This window comes from Lytechinus variegatus, chromosome 13 (assembly GCF_018143015.1).
Source record: "Lytechinus variegatus isolate NC3 chromosome 13, Lvar_3.0, whole genome shotgun sequence".
In the NCBI taxonomy this organism is placed as follows: Eukaryota; Metazoa; Echinodermata; class Echinoidea; order Temnopleuroida; family Toxopneustidae; genus Lytechinus; species Lytechinus variegatus.
The window spans coordinates 19,451,704-19,479,597 of NC_054752.1; the positions used below are offsets into that span (position 1 = coordinate 19,451,704).

At 37.6% G+C, this 27,894-nt stretch overlaps 1 protein-coding gene across 1 annotated transcript; it reads right to left on the bottom strand.

Annotated features, from left to right (window-relative positions):
* On the bottom strand, positions 1-27,894 carry LOC121426879 (polypeptide N-acetylgalactosaminyltransferase 1-like). Its single transcript, XM_041623283.1, has 9 exons — positions 26,492-27,894; positions 10,009-10,177; positions 6,376-6,542; positions 5,542-5,749; positions 4,759-5,050; positions 3,835-4,149; positions 2,741-2,842; positions 1,400-1,534; positions 1-513 (listed from the first exon to the last, which is right to left on the bottom strand). Exons 1-9 carry the CDS (start codon positions 27,144-27,146, stop codon positions 355-357), a joined length of 2,202 nt encoding a protein of 733 aa, XP_041479217.1. The 5' UTR covers positions 27,147-27,894; the 3' UTR covers positions 1-354.

Sequence of the window (27,894 nt, forward strand, 5' to 3'; positions counted from 1 at the left end):
TCTATTCAATTTCTTCATCCTGCTATGTAAGGCAAGCTTGCGTAATATCTTGCTTTGAAATCTGCCTATCATAATTAAAGTAATGAAAGGTCATTGGACCAAAATTGTCCATGAAGTAACTACGAACTGGTCTATTAAACTCGGCCAGGGAATTGAGACCACGGCCTCCCTAATATGTAGGGACGAAATAATGTTTACACCATTGAGTCGCCATGCTATATCACAAACGCGAAGCGCTCATCAGCTTGCTTTCGATGGCGAAAAATCCACGAAAGTTCGTGGATGGCCGCCCACTCGAGATAAATCTCGTATTTTATGGTTTTCTTGCCGTTGCATTATCGTCTTCAGTTTTCCTCATCGCAAGTGTTTCTTGAAGTCCCATTCTTTCATGTGGAACTGCCATGATCGTTGACTGGCTCGTCCATCGCAGCCCTGTACACTAAGAGTGAATGAACCGTCATCATCGACCACCAGACCCAAGCAGTCTCGAGCTTCGTTCTTTATTTCGCCAGTCTGGACAAAAGTAAGACAAGAGGAAAGTAGATTTACTAAAAGGAATGTATATTATACACTAAATTATTTCTGAAAATTTACTTAAATCTCAGAACAAGACTTTATTCTGGCTTTATATTTCAACTCACCTAATATTTGATAAAGAAATTATATATATATATATATATTGTGACAGAAATGGATGAAGAGAACAATGGTAGGAGAAGCTTAAATCAAGGTTCCCCAGAGCTATCTACCTTTTGGAAAAATTGGTGATGCCGAAAACATGTATCTGCCGGGACAGATTTCTGTCACAAAATATTTAAATAAAAGAGTTGCCAAAGCTGTTGTACATGTATAATTTCACACACACACACACACATATATATATACGTCTATTTCAGGATTTCTTTTAATAAAGTCTTGTTATAACAACAAATGCACGATTTCTATATCAAACTTAATTTGAGTCAAATTGAGTGATATCAATAACTTTCAATTGTTATTGCATTTTTTTATTATCACAAGTTTTATGAAGCGGGACCCTGATGACGTAATGATTTATACTTACATTGGGTTTTGGTATATGTGTAGCTTGGAGTATTTCAATATGTTTAAATGATCTTTAATTTATGTAATACCTTATCATCTGTGTTAAGCTTATCGGTATGTATTGATTAGTTAATTGCAAATTGTATCTTCTATTTACTTAATATGCCTTTTTCACAAGTTGTCTATTTACAAGTGGAAAATAAACTTCACACTTGGAACAATTTAATTTTTCAAGTATTCATTTAAAAGCCAATTGTTATTTTTTTCTTCAAAATAGAGTAATCAATATCAATGTTTCAATACATTTTTTCGAGTTTGGGATGTTTTCGGATCACTCCATGAATTATATATTCACCTCTCTGACATAATCCCACAGCTGGTTGCCCTCCATCTGGTGACATCCCATCAACGACAATGACATCGACGTGACGTCATAATCAAGACAAAACGAACCGTGTTTGATCTCTTGCTCCTCCGTGTACATCCAGATCTGAATACCACAAAATGTACATCAGTGAGCAAGGCGAGTACTACGTTTAAAGCCTATTATTCATCACCTTGATGAAGACCTATGTCCTAAAATTCGTATAAATGTTTTGTACAAGAAATTTTCTTTCAATTCTCTTTTTTATTACAATAAGTTAAATTCGTATTTTACAAAGGATAATTAAATTATTGAAAAATTACCGATGTACGATATGGTTAAACGAAAAGAAGAATTACAGATATAATAACTTTAATTCACCTCCCCCCCCCAGAAAAAAAAGGTGACTTCAAAAAAAATATCTTCTGTATCATATGTATAATCTTCCCATCGGTACTTTCCAACGAAATCCTTTATTCTGCTGTTGATCTTTGTTTTTGGGGGGATTTTCATTTCACATTTAGAAAATATTGAGCAACCTCTCTCAGTAAAATATATATTCATTGTTATTTTATCATTGGAGCATTTATTCACAAGGTGTGTGATTGCAAATCAAGAAGAGACAACTAAATCTTGTATCAATAAGCTTAAACAATAAGGCCCGTATTCTGATCGCAGGTTTAACTTAAACTCTGGTTTAAAGTTGTGGTTTATGTATGGGAAGCCAAAAGTATCGTTTTTTATTACGTTGTATGTTTCTTATGTTTACTGTGCTCTTTCCTGATTCATCGATGGTGAAGACAATAATCTATTTATACTTCCTAGACAATTATGAATGATTTTAGAGCCAAATGACCTGTATTATGACACCTCTATACTATTATTCATGTAACAATTGGCTAACCATACTTAAACCACAACTTTAAACCTGGGTTTAAGTTAAACCTGTTATCATAATACGGGCCTTTTCTCGGAGACACATAATTTATGTAATGTAATAGACCAGAGTAGTGATCAACACATTTTAGATAATACCCTAACCTTAAATGAACAAGCAAATGAATTGATAAATAGATAAATGAGTAAAGTAGTATACCCAGTTATTGTGTGTCGATTTTAGAAACTCATTTGGAAAAACTTACAAGCGACGTCTCATCAATTTTTTTTACAAAATTTTGGGAAATATCATAGACAGCAAAATAGAAGATGAATACAATAGTTGATTCATATTTTTAGTATATTTCAAAGACAAAAAAAGAAGGCTTTAAAAATATAAGTGTCCGGACACCCGACATCCTAATTGATTGAATAAGTTAAAATATGTTATAATACCTGATTGGTAGTGTTTTGACAAGGTTGTGCGATCTTGTAGTCGGTACCCGGTGTGGTGGCTCCTTCTGTATCAAGGCACCAGTCAGTGGCAGTGTGTCGCACCTATCACCATGGTGATAAGAAATAAAAGTTCAATTGTGTAAACTGGCTCGTTCACAATCATTCTTACGTTTCCAGAGTGTTGAAAGCAATTTTATAGATGGTAATAAATGACAGGTACTAAATGATGATAAATGATAAACATTTTTTGTGGTAGAATTTGATATTAAATTACCAAGGTACTAAGTCAAAAATACAATCGTAATACCTATAAAATCCATCAAATGGCATCTCACAATTTTCGCCATCTCGTTATACTGCTGGAAAGAACTCAGTGTCACACAGCTTTATCACAGTGTGTTGTCACACAGTGTGATCACAGTGTGTTCGCAAAGTGGACTATGTGAAAATATTATTCACACTGTTAAAATGCCCGAATTCAACAGAGTGAAGATATTTTAAGATTGTGGAGACTGCGGCAGTCTGAATGTTCACAGCGTGTTTGCAAGGTTGCCTATGTGAATATGGGATTTAAACTGTTAAAATGCTCACATTCATTAAACAGTGGCCCGTATTCTGATAGCAGGTTTTACTTAAATTCGGGTTTAAAATTGTGGTTAAGTATGGAAAGCCAATTCTTACATAAATCACTGACAGTACAGATATCATACTTCAGCGCATTTGGCTCTCAAATCATTCATAATTGTCTAGGAAGTATAAATAGATGATTGTCTTCACCATTGATGAATCAGGAAAGAGCAAAGTAAACATAAGAAACGTTCAACTTAATTTAAAAAAATGATAATTTTGGCTTCCCAGACTTAAACCACAACTTTAAACCCGAGTATAAGTTAAACCTGACTTCAGAATACGGACCTTTGTGTTCAGAGTTCTACACTGTAAACACACTGTGGCTAACACTGAAGCATCCACTATGGGACATTTCGCTCTTTTCTAGTAAGGAAGAAATCAAGAGGATAGCGGCGATTGTTTATTGCCTTACTGGCTCTATACAAATGTTATGATAAATCCTTTATAGAAAATTTGTTTCATACCTCGCCATAAATTTTATTTCTCCCTGGCCATGCTCCTTCTGGGTAAACATTCTCAAGATACCACTGAAACGACCGGCATCCAAGCCTACGTCGCAGATCTACGCGGTCCGTGAAGTTCCCAGCATCCACCTTGAGCGCATTGGGGGACATGAAGTAGAAGAATTCCTTGTACTCGTCTAACCAGACTTCCGCCAGTCGTTTGTTGTTATAACTGATGAAATCGGTGAGCGCGTTGGAGTATGGCGCACGCTTGCGGAAAATATGCCCGACGTGTGAGCACGGGAGGATTTCAATTCTACCACCGCACATCCAAGTCTGCAAGAAATAAAAATTGATGAAAACAGGTGTAATGATCACAACGAATTGTTGGCTCTGTTGTGAATTATCGGGATCACCTTGGTGGTAACTATCGGACATTTTAACGAATGATAAGGTCTATACACAGACTCATCCTAAATTATATCTCACTATGATTTCGCTAAACGAGAATTATTTGTTTTTTTCTTATTTTTTTTAGGGGGGTAGGGTAGATCAAGGGATCGAACCTTCCAAACTAACACATTCCAGCATAGACCTTTTTTACGTTTCGGTTTTTTTTCTGCATGCGAGAAATGCATAATTAAGATTACAGTAATGAGAATTGGGTGGAGATTTCAGCAGGTATTCTCGAGGAAGAGTATCGACCAAGCAAGAAAATGGTACTTTAATGAGTGAAGCTGCATAATTTTGAGCTCCGATTCAGTATACGATTAGAAAGTAAAGTAAAGGTGTTGTCGTTGTAAAGAGAATTTGTCATTTCCATCAGTGGAACTTAGCAATTTCGGAAGAGGGAATTAAATTTCTAGTATGGTGCACGTCAAGATAAGCGCTCTTTCGGGTGATTTATTGGTGAATATTGATATATCGTTTATATATTCTGCTTACTTTGAATGAAATTTCCAAATTTTCAGCTCCCCATATTTCAAAACCCGGGTCATACATTCCCGTTTCCATGAAGTAACTCCGGTCGATAGCAAAGAGCCCGCCCGCCATTGTCGGTGAAGGGACAGGGTGGGTGGGGTCATTCTTTAACATCGGGAGATCGCGTCTTTGAATACTCTGCCATCTGAACGTAAGCGACCAATCAAACACGCCGATAGCTGGAGTTCGGTTATCAGCTTCGTAGGCTAGGTTTTGAGCGTTAATGACGTCAATGACAGGCGCAACAACATTGCTCCTAAATCAGAATGACAAGAATAGTCGATAGAAAAAGTGATATTAGATTAGAAATATTACTTTAGAACAATCAAACAACTTATAAATATATATCATAAATGGGCCTACCTTGTATTTCAATTTTATGAAATCTAATTTCTATCGGCCAAATATGAAATGACATGATAAAGCACTCCGTTTTGAAATGAACTCATCACACATTTCATAATGACGTAACAATTTTGTATTCATGCTCGTCAAAAAAACCCGAATGAAAATCAATATGTATTTTGTATACCAAATTTGGATTGCAATCAGGGATCAAACTAAAGTGAAAAGGTTATGATCAATTTTATCTTTCATTTAATAGTTGTGATGTATTGGTGTTTCGTGTGTATAACCTATGTTCTTTTCCTATTGTGTTAGTATATGCATATGTAAAATTGGTGTACGTTGAGTTGAACTTGTCATCTTCTACAGAATGTAGCAAATCCCAGTTAATTTGATTATTACCTGTCCTCTTCTATTCTTGCAAGAAGGGGTTCCAGCCAGCCAACCGTCGCCTCGCAATGTGAATCAAGAAACGTCAATACTTGACCCTTAGCTACAAGGGCACCGCGCATGCGTGCTCGTATTAAACCAGATCTGACTCCCATGCGCTCGACGTGAACTGGAATAGGTAACCTGGCTACGTGCGAGTCGAGTTGATGACCAAGGTGGGCTGTAAACAGAAAAATTAAACCGTTGGATATTTATGGTATTCTGTGACAGACGCAAAGAAAACATAAATCTATACATAATGATAAACAAATTGGTGCTTTTAATCGTTTTGTATTAACCTTTCTTTAAACTGATTAAAAAGTTATGAGAATGTAGTTTTTCATCATTTTCCACCATTTATTATATTCTACCATAATATTCAACTATAGAGTTATTATAAGACGATACCTTTATAATCTAACGTTTACATATTTCAACATAAGTTTATAAAAAGAACAATTGCGTGGTTTCAATATATAAAAAAAAACGTCTTAAACTCCTCACTTTGTAGATTCTCCAACTGACTTTCAAAATAAGACTGAGTTTTATAAGAGGGGGATGATTCCATGGATATTTGATGGAGCAAGTCGAGCTAAGGGTGACACTTAAATTAAATGGGTAATTGTAAGTTGAAATTGAAATTGAAAAATTGAAGACGTCTCTTTTTTCTATCTTCCTATTTTTCCCTTTCTGTCTTCTCTTTTTGCCCCTTATCCACCTCGTTTTATTTATTATTTGAAAAAAAACATAAAAACAGCTCGCCACCCCCCCCCTCTTCCTCGAAGCTGCCCATGCACTGAGTTTTACCATGAATACTTGCGTCGTCAACGAGTATGATCTCCTCAAGATATGAATGTGGCGTTCGGTTGATTACACTGTGAATTGTCCGTAAGAGGGCGCTCCACGCTTCGTTATGAAATACAATGATGACACTCGTACGTAAAAGTGGTGCAGAGTACTGTTTATATAGGCACCTGGGAATGAGATAAATTACAGGAAATAATGAAAGAGTGTATGATTCGAATGTGTGTACTGATAAAGAAAATATCATACTTGATGAAAAGAAAACAATCGCATAGCTCGAAAGATGGGCAAACATGTATATAAAATTTCCGGAAATATTAAATTAAGTCGTTCCCCAAATTAAAGAGCGAGGGGATAGTAGGGAAGCTACATTTTAACTGAACTGAAAATTCAAAGATGCATATTCTTTTCAACCAAGACTCAATATCAATAACGTTTATGCGCAGGCGCGGATCCAGACAGATTGCGGGGGTTGACCCTTCAGCTAGTTCATGCTAAATCGATAATATGGGGAACCCTATTTTTATTTTTATGATGACAGTCAATCATCATGATCGTGTCCATATTTAGTGTTATTATTGATTGTATGATTAAATACAGGAAGCGTGTTCAGTTCGTGCCGAGGCCCACTTTTCCCTGCGTCGACAATGACTTATCAATATGATTATTCCAGAAACCATTCTCTAAAACGCAGAAAGCAAATATCAAAATTATCAAACAGCAAAAATTATCAATGTGCACGATGGTTTGAGATGGTATTCAATTGGCCATAGCTTTCTTCTTTTGTATCTTTCCCAGTGATACTTTTTGTTTGTTTGTTTGTCTTTGTCGGTGAAAGAATGATAAAGTCAAGTTCCTGAATTACTGTAATTTGCAAAGCGCTAGAAGCATGAAAGGGTACTACTTTGTTTAAAATATCAATACCACGAATACAGTGCATTATGCATGTTAGGACAGGGGGCCGTTTCATAAAGGTTAGGAGCGACTAAAAGAACGACAATACGGGTGATCCTTTCTCACCATTGTTCATTGGTGATTATTTAGGGCGTAAGAAGTTGCTCTTAACTTTATATAAACAGCTTTCTTAAACACCCCCGTTTTCACGGAGAAACCAGGTAAATTATATGAACTCTTGCTTTCTTTCTTTTTTTTACAAGGTTTAGATATATAATCATATCAAAGTCTACGATTCAAAGTAAGCTACAAGTGAGAGACTGAGACAAGGTTTAATATCGAATAGAGACACTCCGCCTCCCGATAATCACTCGTTTATATCGATAATTTAATCAATCATTACCGTCACTTCGGATTCCTCCAGGGGTGTTTCCGGGGAAAGAGGGGGTTAAGAGGGGTGCAAGGCGGTGATAGAGAGGGGTAATAGCAATCACCCTTTGGTCTTCTTGATTTTGGTTTCGATCATTAGACCTTGGTAGGGTCCATGAGTAGACCGTAGCTTACCGCCATTCACCCCCCCCCCCGCCCCACCCCTGCTACACACATCAACAAAACTAAATATGATATTCAAATGGAACTCCCTCCCTTCTGAAATGAAACATTCTAAATCATTAGATATTTTCAAAAATCGGTACTGTAAATTTCTGTTGGATGAAATTGACATTTTTTGACGGTTCATAATGTACAAGCTTATATTTTCGTTGATTTGTGTTGTTGTTTTTTTTGTTCTTCTTTGTTTTAGTTACAATTGTTATCTTAAGAATATCATATCTTATAATAATATTTTGGTCGGCCTTTTCATAAGGGCCGTTCCTTTCTGGCCACAAAACACTTTGCAATTTTATGTACATACTTTTCCTAGTTTCTTGTATTGCTACTTATTGTTATTTATAATAATTTATGTTTACCATTTTATTATCTGAATTTTGACTGATGTTATTATACTGGTATGTATTTTTATTGCAAAGTTAAATGAATTTGAATTGAATTGATATTGGATATGTATGAAATTCAATTTTTGATAAGGGGTGCTTGCAGCGATACTGGTTCAGTATTAAATTTATATCTTCCCCTAAATGAACTTCAACAAAATATAATTGATGCTCGGCTCCAATTGATTTTTTTTTATAATTACGCCACTGATTACAACTGAGTTTTCAAAATCGTTCTACTGGCATGACTGGGAGGTTTTTGAGACCTACTCCGGCTCATATACCTCATTTATTTTCTGAGTCTGTATTCTTGGCTGAACTTCAAAGTTCGACATTCTAAAAGTATTTTCCTCTGACAAAATTTAATTCGATAGACATGATAGGGGGCCTTGATTACCAGTTATCTATCCATGTTAAAATTAAGAACAGACTTTAAGGTCATTGATATGTCATACAGGAAATGCTCTACTGCTTCAGTCGAAAGATGGACCTATTATGGAGAACTAATGGAATATTGTAATCACGAAGGGTGACAGTAAAAAGGCTTTATTTATCACACAGGATAGATATACCAGTGCTACGATTTGGAACAATAATAATGTTGCTGCTGCTGTTGCTGCTGGTGATGACAGTGGTGGTGATGATAATGATGGGGATAATGTTGATGATGATGATGATGATGATGATGATGATGATGATGATGATAACGGTGGTGTTGGTGATGGCGGTGGTGGTGGTGGTGGCCATAGTGGTGATGATGATTGTGAGGATGGTGATGATATTATTAATTACGATGATGATGGTGATGATGATCATGATGATGATGATGATGATATTGATGACGATGACGACGATCCTCGCTCATTTGTTGATCGAGTGTGTCATACGAATTGTCAAATTTTAAGCCTATGTTGCAATAGATAATAAATTGCGTTCGTTGGGACATAACTAGGAATTTAAAGTGTGATCCAAATAAACATGAACTTTGAACAAATGCCAAGTACTTTCATACAACACTCATTACATCCATGCGCCATCTGTCATCTTTTGATGCGCACATCACTCTGAACCTCTTACTCAACAAATACCAAGGGATTGCTAGGATCAAGTCATCACATCACCCTTCTATCATCTTTTCATTTTTTTTACAGATATGAATAATGACAAGGAATAGGAGAGAGTTTGAAGGTTATAAAGCACATGGGGACACGTGTTTATGTTTTGGTAGCCAAGGTTACTTTTACTATGGGTCGTAGAGGGACTATATCTCTATAATTGGCACTTTTATATAAATGTGATGACGTCATATGCGGCATTCACAGGTTCATAGATATTCTAAAATATTTGTTTCTAAAGGATTTGGTGCCAAAAGCAACGGCATGTTGTCACAATGAAAACAACTAGTCAGCTATTATCTTACTGTTGCTTTCCGGTGCAGTGATCTTTACAAATAACTTAAGATTAACAAAAATCGTTATTAACAGTTATACTAATTGTATATCTGATTATATACAATTAATGGTATTTCTTTCTTAAAAAATGTCGAGGAAAATTGAGCATAAACAGTGGTAAGTTTAATATAAAGTATAGTTACGTGCTCGGGTAGAAACGCACAAATTGCAATAAAGATTTAATCCTTGTGGTTTATTCATAAATCGGGATTATTCGAAGCTTAAACAGATCAATTAGAATTAGTAACAACCAATTGTCTAATTCCATTTCGGAACATGAATGGTCAGGTGCAACTTACTGTTTGGGTCTGACATCTGGAAGTGATCGATTGATACCGATCATATCGCTGGCCATGAGATTGAACGAATTTATCGTAAAAAGGTCGTCTGCTTCTGCCCGATGTTCAGGCGCGATGTGGACGGGTTTCCCGTTTGCCCCTGGGGGCTCAAACTTTAGCGATGAATGAGCTGTAATTTGAAATGAAAATGATAATAATAATAAAATAAAATAGATACATGTTAGTGTTAGATATAATTGAGATGTTTTTTTTCTCTGAAATTAACGTCACAGTGTTAGTAAAAAGGGGACGAACGATCAAGAAGATATTTTCCTTTGTCAAGTAAACATAATTGATTTCCTGATTGTTCCGTTTGCCCTATGATGATAATACTTATGATCTTTACCATCATCACTTGGAATGGAATGATGTTGATTTTTTTACCTGATTGCTATAACATGAATGTTTGTAAGCCAGCAACCAGAGGACCAACGGCTTAAGGTCCTCACCGAGGGACCTGGTAATGAGGATTAATGCCTAAACAAAGGGCACTAGCACACCAAGTGGAAATCGAACCGGGGTCACCTGAATCCGAAATCCCCGCTCTACCGACTGAGCTTTATCGCGCCTTAAATTACAACAGTAATATTCATATCAGCTTAAAGTTCCAAGGTTGTAATCAACATTTCGTGGCCTAAAATATAGTGAGAAAAATTTGTAGAAAGTGACCTAAATTTATAGGGAAAAAATACCCTGGAGCGGGGATGGGATAGTTTGATAATGGAGACGACTTAATTGTGACGTCTTTATATTTCTCAGTTGTTGAATCATGAATAATCTGACAAAACGACTATTCAAGTAAAACCTGTCAATTTCATACTCCTTTTTCTCCTATTATCTCTTCCCCTCCCCCTCTCTTCTTGGTTTTTTTCAATACTTGAAATTATTGGGGGCCATCACCCCCCCCCCCTTAGCGCCGCCCCTTATCTCAATATATTTTTATATATTTTCTTCACTTCACATGAATGAAACAAAAACCCATATGCTACATGTACATGTATACTGTAAACGCGACACAGTGTGAGAGAGAGTGTGTGTGTGCCTTAATTTTGACCAACAATTAAAATTCTTCAAAATTCACATCAACATTTTATTTTATCGAATATACAGTGCGTCCCAGAAAAAAAAACGAAACCGAGATTTAGTGATGATTTATCATAACTTAATCATAAATAAATAGACAAATGACCTACCAACGTAAAGCTTAGAATATCTTCTTTCATCTGATACTACTTAGATTATTCCTCTTTCACGCATGAGTGAGCAAAACAATTTGAAGAAAGAATGCCAAAAACTCATTTGGCGGGGGTATCTATTTTTTTAATTCACATGACTAAAACTTTCAATATCTGCTCTTTTATTTGATAACTTAATCACAAAAAATGGTCAAGAAGTAAAAAAGTTATGATCCCTCGAAACAATCCTTGTATTTCCATAATTTCATTAAATAAACGTGTTTTCACCAGTTTCCCACAGAAGCTATCGCACGGTAACGAAAGAGTTAATGCATGGCTGATCGTCAACAAAACGGAGCGTCGAGTGAGTTTGAACGCTAGCCTGTAAATGCTCTTCATTTTATGAAGTTATGTAAATTCAAGCCCTATTTCAAATAACCAGAACTTTGTTATTCCTTGACCATTTTCTGTAATTTAAGTATCAAATTAAAGAGCAGATATTGAACTTTTTAAAAATGTGGTTTTTTTTTTAACCCAGATACGGCCCGCCAAGTGACTTTTTGGAATCTCCTTTTCAAATTGTTTTTGCTCGCTCATGCCTGAATGAGAAATAGTTTAAGTAATTCCAGATGAAAGAGGAGATTCTAAGCTTTAAAATGGTAGGTCATTTGTCCATTGTATTTGTGATTAAGTTATGACAAATCATCGATAAATCTCGGTTTGTTTTTTGTGGGACGCACTGTATTGTGTATATTGGATTTTTTCCTAACGAGAAAGGGTTTCAAGTTTAGATATAATCTAATTACTTCAACAAAATTCATTGCAAAATGTGAAGTCTCCAAGTTTCGCCATTAAGATCAATGAACTCTAATGCAAGCGGATATGTCCATCAAAAAAGTGTCGCTTTTATGCATGGTTTAGGAGTGAATTACATTTTGGTGTCAAACTGTGGCGATGTTTCCTTTTTGGATCAGAATCGGAATCGCGTAATTTTCTTTTCTTTAAATACTTTGCGAAAATAAGAAAAACATATCGGTAGGGGGCAACGTCCGTTTCAAAGTTTATCCACATCAAAATGCTTATGTTATTCAAAATATCCGCTGACTTTATGAACCCTCCCTGCCCACGAACTTGTTTTTCCAACGAGCTTCGTTGTCCATTTTTTTTTATTCTTTCTTTACCTAGGATAATCCATTTTGTCTTTGCCTCGGACTTGTATATTTTTCAAACTCTCGCCTCGAAGCTTTAAACGAAAGAGAGCAAATCTACGAATCAAGTTGTTGCCCAAAGTGGCGTAACTACGGGGGGCACGTGCCCCCCCCCCCAACCGGCCGGCCAAAAAACGGGGAAAAGGAGAAAAATAGGGAGAAAGGAAGAGAACGTAGTTGGGAAAAAGAATTATTGTTCATTATAATGTTATATTGTGTTATGTTATATTACATACGAATCATTTTTTCATAACTTTATGAAATATTTTTTTTTGCTCAGGGCCTATGTCTTCATTCTTCTTGGTGCTCGTGTTGTCTGTTTGAAGAAATATATAATCCTGTTGTACTAAAACCTCCTTTTTTAAATCAATATAAACCAACAATATTTCCTCGCAATTCGAGTTATTATTGTTTCATGTAGTGACATTTGCTTCTTTTTTATTACTAATTAAGTGATTGCCCAATTTTAAGGTCTTGATATAAAACATTTCCTGTCCGTGCTACCGTTTGCATTAGTTGATTGTGAGATGTCTGCTCTTTATGAAATTCCTAAAATCAGTCTTCTTAAAATGTAAATTTTTCTGATCTGAATATCAAAAATTTTCAGCTCGCGCTTCGCGCTCGAATAATTTAGTTAGTGAAATACGTCTTACTCTTAGTGAATTCCTACAAAGAAGCCTTAGAATGCTCCTTTTCAGATCTGAATCTCCTAAATTTTCAGCTCGCGCTTCGCGCTCGCAGTATTTGATTAGTGAGCTGCGTACGACTATGACAACAAAAAGTGCTTCATGTGTTTAGATGTAATTCTAACAAAATCAGAAAGCACTTGGCACTCGCATTAGATACAATGGTGTGATATTACTGGTATACTCTAAATGGATTCCTGAAAAAATAGTCCTTGAAATATCAATTTTCGGGGTAAATATATAGAAAAAATCAGCTCGTGCTTCGCGCTCGCATCATTTGGTTAGTAAATTACGTACGGTCTTAAAGAATTCCTAAGCCTTAGAATTGTCCTCTTCAGGTCTGAATTTCTTAAATTTTCAGCTCGCGCTTCGCGCTCGTAGTATTTGATTAGTGAGATGCGTATGATAATCATAATTAAAATGACTACAGAAAGTACTTCATGTGTTTAGATGTAATTCTAACAGTATCAACAAAGGATGGCACTAGCATTAGATGACTGTGCTGAGATATTTATACTCTTAATGGATTCCTAAAATATAGTCTTTAAAATGTCCCTGCTTGGGGGTCAATATATACAAAAATTTCAGCTCGCGCTTCTTGCTCGCATTGTTTATTTAGCGAGACAGTACCATGATTACAATAAATTGCTTATAATGTCCTGTTTTAGGTCTGAGTATAAAAAAAATCAGCTCGCGCTTCGCGCTGGCATTATTTAATCAGTGACATACATCTGTTTAATGTCACTGCATGTCCTTAAAATGTGTCTAATAGGTCAGTATACCTGGCAACTGAACGCGCTTCGCGCGCTCCCTAAGCGACTCGAAGTTTTTGCTCCCCCCCATGCCGTGACCCACGGTACGCCACTGGTTGCCCATGTGGGATTCCAACCTGCTAACATTCCATTTTATCCGCATGGATTATCCCATAGCACCAAGAGACCATAATAATAGTTACAAAATGTTGCTACACTGCAAAAACTCCGGTGTTGATGTACACCAGCCCAGAATCTATATGTCCACACCAGAGAAGTATTGAAATAACACCAGTTTGGAATCAAACCGATGCTGTTTGATACTAATTGGTGTAGTATTAACACCTATCTGGTGTTAGACCAAAACGAAACTGGTGTTGTTTAACACTTCTCTAGTGTGGACATATATAGATTCCTGGCTGGAGTTAAATCAACACAAGAGTTTTTGCAGTGTAATTACTCTATTGATCTCTATACTCATGTTCAAGAACATGAAGAATATTCATGCGCGAATTCGGACGGGAGAGCAACGCCGATAAGCATGATCAGGAAAGTTCGTAGGAAAAACGCTCAGTTCATAACCCCTTACCCATGAAAAATGCTCTCCTTACCCAATGGCGGATCCTGGGCCATCATAGCCGGCCCTTGCCCCCACAGCCGACGAAATGGCCTTCAATTGAGGTGAAAACCATTTTTGGTGAGGGCTTGGTTGTCAAATTTCCCGAAATGTCCTTCAGTTTTAGGTGATTTTTTTTATTTGCTTGTCAAATTTTCATCGGGAAAATTCCCCCCCCCCCCGCTTTGGAAAATCCTGGATCCGCCCCTGCCCCCCCCCCCCTCCTCAGCAGCTACACCTGTGTAGATTCCTAGTTTCCTACATGTTACTTTGAAGTCTTGAGAAGGAGAAAAGCGGAGAAATTCAGAACCGCCTAAAGATCTAACCAATTAGATTTTCCCTCTATGCAATGCCATGATTGCTCAAGGGCGATTGAGTAATCAAGAAATATGGGTCATGCCACAATCAATTACCTCTACCCTCTTAATACCTGGTCCCACGTGTGTAAAGTGTAAAGACTTCATCATTAGGCCTACTCGGTCAAGAAACAGTCTATATACAAGTTAAACCCCTTTTGAATAAAACTTCAACGAGTACCGTGATTTGAATATGGAGGGATGGGGTTATCATGTTCGAAAAGGGCCTTATAACGATCCCTCATTGTAGCCTAACAGTTTCATGAAGTAGGCATTTCATTGAAAATGGTGAAACACAAGACCGACCTGTCTTGACAAACCTTTAAAGTTTGTTAAAATAATTTTTACATGCAAGAGAGCGAAGCAAACGAGCAGCACAAACATGTCATTTGTGATGAAAGTAACCCAGGTCGGCCGGAAATTAAGAAGTTCGATGGAAATTACGATTTTGGAAAATTACGGCATGTTAGCTCCATGATTGCAATACAATGTAACCCCTCAACATATTTCATGAAAATTAGTGGCGAGGGTGCAGTTGCACACATAAAAAATCCGAACAGTATATACACCAGAGTCAAATGTTGTTCAAGCGTTGACAATTTACACTGTTAAAAAAAATCCTGATTTTACAGAAAAAAATAAGATTTTTCAGAAAGCAATAACAGAATCATAAAACAAGATTTTTTTTCTTCAATGTAACAGAACAGGTCTGTTTAAAAAGGGGGAAAGGGTGTCTTCTTTAACGATATTTAGGATCCATACACCAAATACAAATATCCTGTAAGATTTCACAATCTGGTAAGATTACAGGTGTTCTGCTGCAAGGAACTTATTTTATTTAAGGATAACATTTTTAACAGTGTAGTAGCTCCTTGGTCATGTTGGTATTGCTCTATATTTGCCAATTGATTCATTCCGTTTCAGGCCAATTTGAATGTATATACAAAACAAGTAACAGAAAGTAATGACCGGTCCATCACTTGGCTTATCTTGGAAAACAACACGCCCTCGACATCATAATGTTGGCTGAAGTTGAAAATGCTTTCAAATCGGATGAGCCTAACCTTCCTTATTACTTCATCGATGTATTATTTGGCGCTTTAAAACGATTCTGCAATCACAAGGACATTCGTGTATCTATGACCTAGGTCTTTGTCATAAGGGCTTCCCAGGGTCTACAAAGGATGTATCAAAAACCATGTCTAGACCACTAAAATAAGGAACGAAAACCCCACATATTATAGTCCGACTCGAAACCAATCAAATCCATTACGTTATTTATTAATTGATCTATTTCTTTATTTATTCATTCATTTATTTATTTATACATTTACTTATTCATTTATATATTTATACTTATATATTCATTTTTATATATATTAATATATTCATTTGTATGTTTATTTTTAGTTCTAAAATCATATTTGATTTTTCCTCACTGTAACATATGAAAATAGTGTATAATATGAAATCATTGACATAATTGATTCAGAGTTCATTCATAAACATTTCAACTAGATTATTCCAAAAGTAAACTTAGAATCAATCTGTACACATTTCTTGACAAATTTATAATCACAAAGGGAATACTATAATACAGAACATAATCTTCTGGAAATCTATATATGAATAGTATTTAAAACGCAAACACGTGTGCACTTATAATACAAACTACAGATAAATTTCAAGTTGAACATGTTTTTTATTTTTTTTATTTACAGTTTCATTAAATCAAAATAATTTTGAAGCCAGGCTTCAAATCCCCCCCCCCCGATAAACGACACATACGAAGAAAAAGAAGGAAAATAAAGAGAGGATAGGAATTGCTAATGACAAAAAAAATCGCTCGGTTTGGAGACGGTTATGTTGGTGTGACCAGGGGGGCACATTTTCCCGATGGAAATTTTACAAGCAAAAAAAAAAGTTTTCACCTAAAATTTAAGGTCATTCCGTTGGCAAATAAAAAAAATAAGAAAAAAATATCCTGGCTTTCAAAGAGGGGGGGGCACACTTGGATAAAAATTGCATATTACATTACATTTCTTTATCATGACTCTCAAAAGGGGGTAGCGAGCCGGATGTGCCCCCCCCCCCGTATCCGCCAGTGGGTGAGTATTCATCTAAGTCATTGGATATCGATTTACCTAAGACAACTGTTCAATAATGACACAGCTTAATTCATTCCTGTTGTGGGGTGATTAAAATTCGTCAGCAGAAAATGAACTTGTTACATCGAAGAATCCGACTTCATACCGCTCATAACTAATATATACATGATTGTGAATGGCGTTGGCGCCAGTCTCTTTGCAGTCTCATCTGGTATAGTGAGACTGCGGCATAGGGCTGCATGTGGAACACACCAGGGACGTCTATGAAGGAAAGGATGGGTGGAGTTAGGGGTTGGTTTCATTACACACACACTAAGAAATAAAGGTTCAAAATTGAACCCCGAAAGGTTGATGCAACATCAGCACCCTATTGAAACCCTGGTTGGGGTTCATTTTTGCACCCCGCGGGTTGAGAACTGCACCCCTAAATTTTAAATTGAACCCCTAGGGGTGCAGTTTTGAACCCGCAGGGTGCAAAAAAGAACCCCAACCAAGGGTTCAATTTTTGAACCCATAGGGTGCTGATGTTGCATCAACCTTTCGGGATTCAATTTTGAACCTATTTCTTAGTGTGCATCTTTTATTCTTTTGTCACCGATAATTGTTATAAGCTACGAGAAACCCTTGCATCTGATTGGCTGAGATGAAATTAGTCAGTAAAAATCACCGAAAAGAGCCTTCGAGAAAATGCCCCCAAGGCATATTCCAAGATGCTTAGCCTAGTTGAATACATTCACATTTGACTGTTGCTATTCTAGATAAACAGAATAAGCGATATGATCATAATATTGTGTCTAGATCGCAAGGCAGAAAATTGAAAAACTATGATTTTTATTTCTCATCAAATAGACACAGAGTGGTTGAAAGAAAATAAAATGAATAGATTTATTTCAAATATTTACCATAAATTTGGGCCGGCTATAGTTACTGAACAGCTTACAATAGCTAACTGGAATTAGTTGGGGGTTTTGATGAATTTCTATTACTGGAGGTTTAGATTTTCAAAATTTTATTTTAAATAATCTAAAATTCGACTAACTGAATTCCTTTGAATCGATGGAATTTGTAATGAATTTCGTAAAAAAAAATCACATGCCCATAAATTATAAGGAGCTGAATCGGGATTGACACGAGTGGTGTACAGATAAATTATGACAAAATCCAGACGGGGGGGGGGGCATTGGGGGCAGGGATGTTCCGCCCACCTCACACGCCCTGGATCGCCCCTGACTGCCTACTCATGAAATTAATGCCGGTGCTATGTAGCTAACGGCGATGAAATACAATCAGGGTTCGAGTGTGAATACTCAGCGAGCATGGCGAGCGTGCGTTAAATGTGCCCTTTCGGGGGGATGCACACAAGTAGCCCCTTTTTAACTTGAACTCTTTCCTCCTTTCCCTCCTCCTCCCCCTCCCCTCCTCCTCCTCCTCCCCCTCCCTCCTCCTCCCCCCTCCTCCTCCTCCTCCCCCCCTCCTCTCCCCCTCCTCCTCCTCTCCCCCTCCTCCTCCTCCCCCCTCCTCCTCCCCCTCCTCCTCCTCCCCCCCCCTCCTCCTCCCCCTCCTCCTCCTCCTCCCCCTCCTCCTCCCCCTCCTCCTCCTCCTCCACTTCCTCCTCCTCCCCCTCCTCTCCTCCTCTTCCCCCCTCCTCCTCCTCCTCCCCCTCCTCCTCCTCTTCTTATATTTCACTTTATCAACAAAACGATCCCTTCAAGGAATGTGCCTCAACATGCTCAAGACGACAAAGAAACAAATGATTTTTAATCCCTCTAATTCTATTGTTTACATAACATGCGTTTTAAAACAATACAATTCTATATTCTTCGCATACCCCTTATTGATCCCTTAAATCCCATTGATCTAGTGATACATACATGACTGTTGTTAAACACTAGGTAATTTGTGAGACAAATGCCGTGTTTGCGACGATGTTCTGTCGCGCTCCAACCCCGGCTTTCCCCGCAGCCCCCATCCACTAAATCCCGCTGATTGTCTGACACCTCAGTAATCACATTTAATTACTCATTCAACAAATATAGACACCTCATCAACTAAATAAACCCCTAATTGAGTCTTAAGACAGCCGAGTATGCACTTGAAGATGTAAATTGATGAGTCAAAAAGTTATGTGTTCACGTATTATGTTATCATGATTATAACAAAGGATTTATACCATCGGCTTTACTCATTTCCAGGCATGCCGTGGTTCTCTTTGTTTTCGTATACCAGCTGCGTGAAGACCTGAAAACATGGTGAAATATTGCATAAACTCCCGTAATACACTGAATATGAGGGATAATGTTAGTAAGCTATCGAATTATCATAGCCGGTGACGGTGCCATGGTAGTTTGATTAATGGAGGAAATTGTATAAAACTGTCATGATCAAAGGGCTTGTAACTCTTTTTAAAATCGCCGATAAAAGATGACTAACTAAATTTGAGAGATGCATAAAATGATAAATCGATAGCTTGATCTAACTGAATAGATAAATGAATGAATATGAACGAATAAATAAATGAATGAATGCATGAATGAATGAATGAATGAATGAATGAATGAATGAATGAATGAATGAATGAACGAACGAACGAACTAATGATTGAATGAATGAATAAATAAAGGAATGAATGAATGAATGAATTAAAGGATGGATTGATGAATGAATTTGTATAGAAGAATGAATAAAAGAATCAATAAGTAAACATATTCAAACATAAATAAACACAAAGCGATAAATCATGAACCACATTGTATGGAAGAACAGAGTTTTTAAGAAGATAGCTCTGATATGGGCCGTTACACCCATTGTATTGTTACTATATAAGTCTTTGATTGAAATATGTTGTACGACGTATTTTGTATTACGACATCAAAAATGAAATCAACAAACATACAAACCAACTATAATTCAAACTAGTTTCATAATGTTATAGGTCCATCCTGTCAGAAGTGTAGTAAAAATAGCATCAGGCACGTGAGATAAAAGATTACGTCGAGCATTTGAAGACCACAAATAAGTAGTGGTCAGTTAACGGTCATTCAATGGTCAGTCAGCCTGGTCAGTAGGTGACTGGCCATCACTCGACGAGAACGCTTGGTCACTCAATCCACGAGTCCATGCTCAATCAAACTGACAGTCTACCTATCATAATTTGATATGATCATTCAGTCTAATACCTATACCTACTGAATTGTCTTATTATAGATTGTTTGTTCAGGAAATATATTATTAAAATCATGGAGATATATACCGCCGTCTCACGCCAACTGGCTTCCTTTGTCACTAACGCTAATTTAAGAAGACGACACCCCTGTTGTCTTATCGTGGGCTTGTTCTCTGTATATGTTTGTAATATATTGTTATCTTTTACCAGTCGTAGCAAAATGTTGCTATTCTTTTGGGGGGATGGAGCGAGGGGGTCTACATGTATCTTTAACACTTTCTTTATGTGTTTTTCTATTTTATAGGACCTCCTCTTGCTCTTTGTTATACTCCCATTTTCATATATTAATCTGCTGTTATTCGTCTGTCTTGAAAAAAAGTTTTGCGGCCAAGAGATCATTACAAGAGATGTTAATCATGTTAATCATAATAAATGATAATTAAGGAAATTAACATTTAACAAGATTGACCCTATTTTTCAACAAAAGGTGTCACTTTATTTTTTTAAGTACGCGTTGCCGAATAAGGCGGATAATTGATGTCTAAAGGTCACGACAAAAGTTCCAAAACTATAAAATAAAACATTCACGAAATATTTTTTATCAAGTCTTATTCACTTTTTTTCTATTCCATATAATAACTAAAACATTTTTATCCCTTTCAGATTGAATATGCAGTAACATACTTGCAGTTTGATATTAACTTTGTCTCAGGTCAATCCAACATTGCATCCAGCATTAACAGTGGTCATGAGCTACCAAGCCTTTCAGTCAGTTCTCATAAAGAGCATAGTTTGACAGGCAGATTAAGCAGACAACAACTGTTGTCTAATCCTCAATCATAATACAAATTTAATTTCCCGCTCTTTCGGACAGGTATTCCAGACTACATGTCTATACCGTTTTGACAAGCATCACAACACGGCTACGCATTTGTCATGTTTGTGTTATGAAGAAAATTGTACAAGGCATTGTAATTGTAGGTCAGCTTATGATGTATGACTTATATTTCTAATCTGTGCACCCCTTCGGCAGTTAGTTTGGCGAAAGTCATCATTGCCAATTTGTTAAATCTCGTTTGTAATGAACTGATTGAATAGTGTTGTTTCGACATTTTGAGTGATGAGTTCATGCTGATTACTCTGCCCAATTTGATTACGGCAAAGAAGAGGGAGCATTCCATGAAACAGGTACAGAATGATTTCAAAATTGTTATAAGCTACTGAAATCTTGCATCTGATTGGTTCAGAGAAAATTTGCAAGTAAAATCACTGACACTATGCTTAAGTTTATGAAACACCCCCATGGTTGAAGTGACGTAAAGGATCGGACCCTATACCAATTTGTTTCTTCAACTTTGGGAGTCAAGCCCCCCCCCCCCCCCGGCGCTTTGTACGCAAATGCCTGGTATGGTCAGAGTCGACTGCTGGAAAGGGGGAAGAACTCAAGCCTGAAAGGGCAACCGTGCGCCTGATTCATTTCATGACAAAATATTGAGATGACACAATAACAGCCGCACCATGATCAAAATAAGTCTGGGCATTTTCTCTCTCACACCATGAAAAAGATGTCTCAGAAGATAGGCATAAAGTCGCCACGCGGCGATACATCATGGTTAACATGGTTAACACATACATGTAATGCTACAGTCCCACACACACACACACACACACACACGCACAGATTACAAACCGACCGATATATACGAAACTAACATAAAGCTTTGATCGGTCTGGAGTCGGCTTCGTTGGTGTGGTTGGTCATGTAGTCATGTTGGAAAAAACTTGTGTGGATCAAAGATATAGGCCCGCAGCCCTTACAAGTAAAATGAAATAGGAAAGTTTTAAGAACCTAAAGAAGGGGGGAAGTCAAATGAGTCAAACGACTTATCATCTCGCGGAATCACTGAATCGTAGGGATTTCTTTCGTTTGCTTTGTGTGTTTCGTATCTGGTTCAAGCGAGGTCATGGTGGCTTCTAAAACTAGAGACTGAAAGCATGCCAAGATTCAGCGAGATGATTGCACTTAACCAGCTTAAAGTGCACAAAAGGGATAAATCAGAAACCGATTCAGAATGAATGTTTCGCCAATTTTTAAATCCACCAGTGCTCCGTTTCACAAACACATAGAATTACAATGATTCTGCCATTTACTGCCATAAGTACCATAGAGACCACTACACTAGCGTATAGAAGTGGGGGATGAGTGGCACTTGCCCCCCCCCCCAAAAAAAGGGGGAATTCTACGACCATTGAAAGGAACCAAGGAAAGGAAGAAGAAAAAGTAAGAATATGATGTATTATACTTTTGATGTCACTCACAATACATACAAAAAAATGTATTTTCATTTTGATCCTTTCTTTTGTCGCTCACTCATTTATTTTCGATACATGCAAACATAAATTTGACACCCTTTTCGCTATTATGCTGCTGTAATATTATTCCATAGTACCATACCACCAGACCAACAGCCAAAGAGGGAAGGCATTGTGTTATTTCTCAGTCGCAGGATGGTGAAGGATGCAATTAAACTTGGGATGTGGATCATTAATGTTCCATTAATCATAAATCATTTTATATAAGAGGGGTAGTACGAGGAGGAAACACGGCTTAGCCGATCACCCCCACCCGATCTCTCTACACCCCCTCTGTTCTTGTTTTGATCCCAAATACATGCTTCCTCCAGCTTTCAGTGGGCCATGAACAAAAAGAGGTGGGAGATTCTGAAAGTGGAACATGAACTTCCATTCTTCTATCAATATTAAAATGGTTAAAGTAACATACAGTCTTTCTGTCTTCGGTATAATCATAGAGCTATTTCTGTAATAGCTCTATGGTATATAATTATGTTGTGGGGTTTTTTTCAATCGTCTATTGAGTTAAAAAGCATTTCATAATAACAATAATAACAATAATAATATAGGGTATTTATATTGCGCACATATCCACCTTGTTAGGTGCTCAAGGCGCTCCTATATTACCCGGCTAAGCTAGGCGTTCAAAGCGCACACAGCTTCTCTACTCCCTACCGGTACCCATTTACCTCATCTGGGTTGAGTGGAGCACATTGTGGATCAGTTTCTTGCTGAAGGAAATTACGCCGTGGCTGGGATTCGAACCCACGACCCTCTGTTTCAAAGTCCGAAGACTAATCCACTGGGCCACAACGCTCCACGTTTAGAATTTTGGGAGTTTCAATTTGATTGAAATGCTACATAGCCGTCTTTTCCTGCATGCTTGCGATCTAAACATGCAAACTTTCCTAATTTTCTTCCTCCTCCTTCTTCTCCTTCGCCTTCCTCTTCTGTTCCTTAACATTTTCTTCTTCATCACCTTCTTTTCTATCACTTCACTAGTTTCTTCTTCTATATGTTCTCCTCATCCTGCTTATCCTATCTCTCCTCCCTTTTTTTCTTATCCCTTCTATTCCTCTTCTTATTATTTTTTCCCTTGTTTCCCCTTCTTCTCCTTCTCCATCTTCTTCTTTCTTTATCCAAGTTGAATGCTTTAATATTGTGACGCAATACGTTAATGGAGCTTGATAAACATGACAAAACATTAACTAAGGTTGAAATATCTCTCGAATTACAAAAGCAAAACAAGATTATTTTGGTCAAGATCACTGAAGATAAGTGAGTCAAATACTAACATGGCATTGCATATCGAAAGGCAGAGGACAAATGTTATCACAAACTTATCAGAAAAAGAATGTTTATAACAGGAAATTTCTCACCTTTTTTAGAAATCCGAAGGACTCGTGCATTAAATTTGACATTTTAAAATTAATGATACTCTAATACAACCGACATGTTTAAGCGGTAACTGGGATGCCAAGACTGCTTAAACTCGGATTACATTGACGTATAAAATGCAGGGAGAATATAAGTTTATTTTTTAATCGTTTCAGTCTCCTAGTTTATTCATTTAGAGTCCACACATTATACGACCACATTTGTGACTTCAAGTTGATAAATAAACTGGTTATCGCGAATGTCAGGTAGCAATTAATTAAGCGTCTCGTCGCCCAACCTAATTCCATTTCTAGCCGGGATCAATTTATATTTAGCGGATTGCTTATCAGTGGTGAGCCCAAAACATAAACACCTTATTTTGCGCAGACATGCCATGATTCTGAATATTAATCCATCTCGACTTAAGATCCGACTCAACATCAAGTGAAAGGGACCGACCTCAGTGGTTTAAACCTAACCCGTAATTAATCCTGATTTGAGTTACACCCCTCCTCGTGCACTCCTTGGGATTAGAAAAGATTAATACAGGGGTATTTTGGTCCATCGTCTCTACGTCATGGCGTTGCAACGCATTGTGGGAAATAGCTACGTGTATAATAATTAGAACTTATATAATCATCATGACAATAGCAGAAATAGGAGTAGTAATAGTAGTAGTAGTAGTAGAAGTAGTAGTAGTAGTAGTAGTAGTAGTAGAAGTAGTAGTAGTAGTAGTAGTAGTAGAAGTAGAAGTAGTAGTACTAGTAGTAGTAGTAGTAGTAGTAGTAGAAGAAGAAGTAGTAGTAGTAGTAGTAATAGTAATAGTTGTAAATAATGATGATATTAATGGAGATCATATCAATTAAGATCATCATTTTCATAACCATAGAAAAAAAAGTACTAAAATGGTGCATCCGTAGTATAGAGAAAATAAGAAAAGAAAGAAAATGATTCACTCACGAAGTGTATGATAAAGACTCATACACCTGGCAGAAAGGAGTGTCATTCATGTAACGCCATTTCCGTATTCATGTTGTATCCATAGCAACCAAGACCGTAGCAAAATTTCCCATAACACTTTAACATCATGATTCATGAATACATTTCAATGTTTTGTCTGACGTTGCACAGACATATAAAAGCTACCGATATTATCTAGTGACTTCGAATGATAAATGCAGTGGCGGCACCAAAGGGAAGGGGGTTTCCCCAGTCCCCCTCTGATCTTTTTTTATGACGAAAAAAAAACCAGAGTGATATGCTGCTATCTTATCAAATTCAATCTGTAAGTGCTCAAAAGTACCATATTCCGCTCTTCAAAACTTGACAAACAGTATCACACTTTTTTGTACTTGTCCGCCCTTTGCTGCCAACATCGCCCTTTGCTCTCCGCCCACCCCTCCCCCTTTAAGGTAGGCTATTGTTTAACTTTGTGAGCAACCGATTTAAAAAAAATCTCAAACCAAGATAAAGCATGTGTACAAGTATTGAGAATGAAAAGCTAAAACTACAGGGAAAACCCCAATTTTGTAAATAAGTGTCTTATAGACGCCTAAATAGTACACATAAGTGTATGGGATGAAATTAAGAAGATGTTTCTGGTAACTTTATATTTCAATTTTTGAAGCACTTAATGATTATTTTCAAACGCAATATTTTCTGGGCTTCATTTTTGTAACAGATCACAGACACAGGTGACAAGTGTGACCTTCTAGCTCAGATTTTTTAAAAGTCAAACCAATGTTAACCAATCACTTTAAGATTCTAGTTCCGCCACTTGATGAATAGTCTTCCATAGGGGCTGACTGTACACGACTTATAATTTAGATGTAGTTAAAGATCATCAAGACAAGGGGCCTAGAATGGAGAGATAACTTATTCCATTTGTTAGAATCGTGATTCAATTTCCTAAAAGGATACCGTTTTACGAATGAGTGTTGTTGGGATAACACAGCAATAGGGCAGACTCGTCTTGGATTTTTCTTGGATCAAATTAGGTTTAGTGTATGACACATCTAGCTATATAGAAGGGTCATTTGGAATGTAGACCAAAGCAAACAGGGGGGGGGGAAATGAAGGAAATAAAAAGAGTGGCAAGCTCAGAATGTAAACGTGCACTTCAAATCTAATAGTTGTGATTATGCACTGGCGTACTGATGGGGGAACCTAGCTTGCAGCCATGATCCCCACCCCCCCCCCCCCAAAAAAAAAATATATATATATATATATCACGACCAAGAAAGGGAAAGAGAATAGGGTGAAAATATATAATTTCTGAATAGTATGTCAAAATCTTGAATGCAATAAAGTTATTTGAACTGAAGAGGACAAATTTCATGCTGGCTCTCTTCGATCGCTCGAAAGTTTTTAGTTTTTTCGTACGTTACAGTTAAGAACCTCGTACTATGAGATTAGAAATAGTTCTGCCACACTCCGGTCATGTATCATACCACATTACCACATTCACATCGGCAAAAACGACCCAAGATCGATCAAGAATCATGAAGGATGCTACCTTACTTCCAAAGACATGCTGTCGGTTGATTTGGAGTCAGATTCTTTCATGTGACTGTGTTTCATATAATGCATTGCTTCTCACCCATAAGATGCGCGATATCAACTTGATATGCAACATTCTTGGTGTAACTTACCATCTTTGGCATTCTTTGGTTGCGCGTTCTCTCGTTTCATCTTCTTCATGACGTCAGCGCCATGACCATGTGGCGCCACGCGAACGATTTGTTTCTTTCTCTTCCGGACTCTCTCCCTCTTCTTCTCCATCCTCTCTTCCAGCTCCCTCATGTCCATCACATCGTAGTAACCTGGGAAACCATCTCCGTCGTCGTCGTCTTGCTGTCTTAAGGAGAGCGCCCTCTCCGCATCACTCTTCAGCGTCCTCCTTTCTTCGGAGTTCGAGTAATCCATGCCCCTCTGAGGGGGGCTGTCTTCCCCCCTCTCACCAGCATCACCGCCCAAATAGTACGACAGACTCTCTTGTTGTTCAAGCTTTCGTTGCATCCCCATCACGACCCCGCCTCTACCAGTGCCCCGACCACGCCCTCGACCCCCTCGTCTGACATGGATGATATTCCGTGATGCATCCGCCAAAGTCACTGCAGTGTCCTTACCACCAGTTCTTCGCCCGATCTTGTTACGGTCTTTCATACCACCAGTCCTGCCTCCAAGTCCGTGAGAGTGTATGAGACTCACTATCATGACTGTGGTGAGCATCGCAAAAGCAACACCAGACCTCAAGGTCTTTCTTCTCGTAAACCATCGCCAAGACATCCCTATTTTGAACATCATGATATAATAGATCCTAAATTTTCCCCAATCGTTAAATAAAACTGAATTGATCAATTACAAAAGATAATGGTAGTTTTTGATGCATAGGCCTATGTACAGTGCACACACACGCGCGAACAATTCACAAATAAATCCACTTGGACATAGTACTGTTTCCAAGATTAAACTGGATACACATTCATCTGTGGTAAAAATCACAAATTCATTCCGACAAACCGATTTGGATATTCGTCAGCCCAACATTTCCTCTCCTATCTTCTGTTTAAGCTGAGCTTATGATCGCTTCAAAACACTATTCCCTTATATACCATCGTTGAACAAAGCAGGATGCGACGCGGGCCTTTAAATCTATCCACGAAAATGTGTTAGAGCTACCCTGCACTATTTACCGGGATATCTCTGAATATCCGTGATCACAGCTTATCCCGATTGAGGCAGTCACGTAAGGAGCTTGCTTTTCGAGGCAGACGACCTAACTCTTGCAAAAGATGATAATTCACTTTTGGCGCGAAGCCATGGTACACAAATCGGATGCATAGGCGAAGTTTAAGACAACTGCTTTGATTCCATGGTTGACCTATGTATCCCTCATGATACCGATCATGAACGAAGAACTGATTGTTTTTGCAAGTCCTTTCGTTGAGTGCGGCAATATTCTGCACACGGCACCAATTAGCATGATTAGTAGCGGGCGTTGACGTAACGAAAGCTTTCGACCAATCGCATCACGTCGCATGCGCATGCTCCA

Coding starts and splice junctions, on each gene's coding strand:
- LOC121426879 (XM_041623283.1), bottom strand. CDS start 27,146: ATGATGTTCAAAATAGGGATGTCTTGGCGATGGTTTACGAGAAGAAAG. Junction 5,750..6,375: donor TGACGACGCAAGTATTCATG/GTAAAACTCAGT, acceptor TTCTGTTTACAG/CCCACCTTGGTCATCAACTC. Junction 2,843..3,834: donor GAAATAAAATTTATGGCGAG/GTATGAAACAAA, acceptor CCATGGTGATAG/GTGCGACACACTGCCACTGA.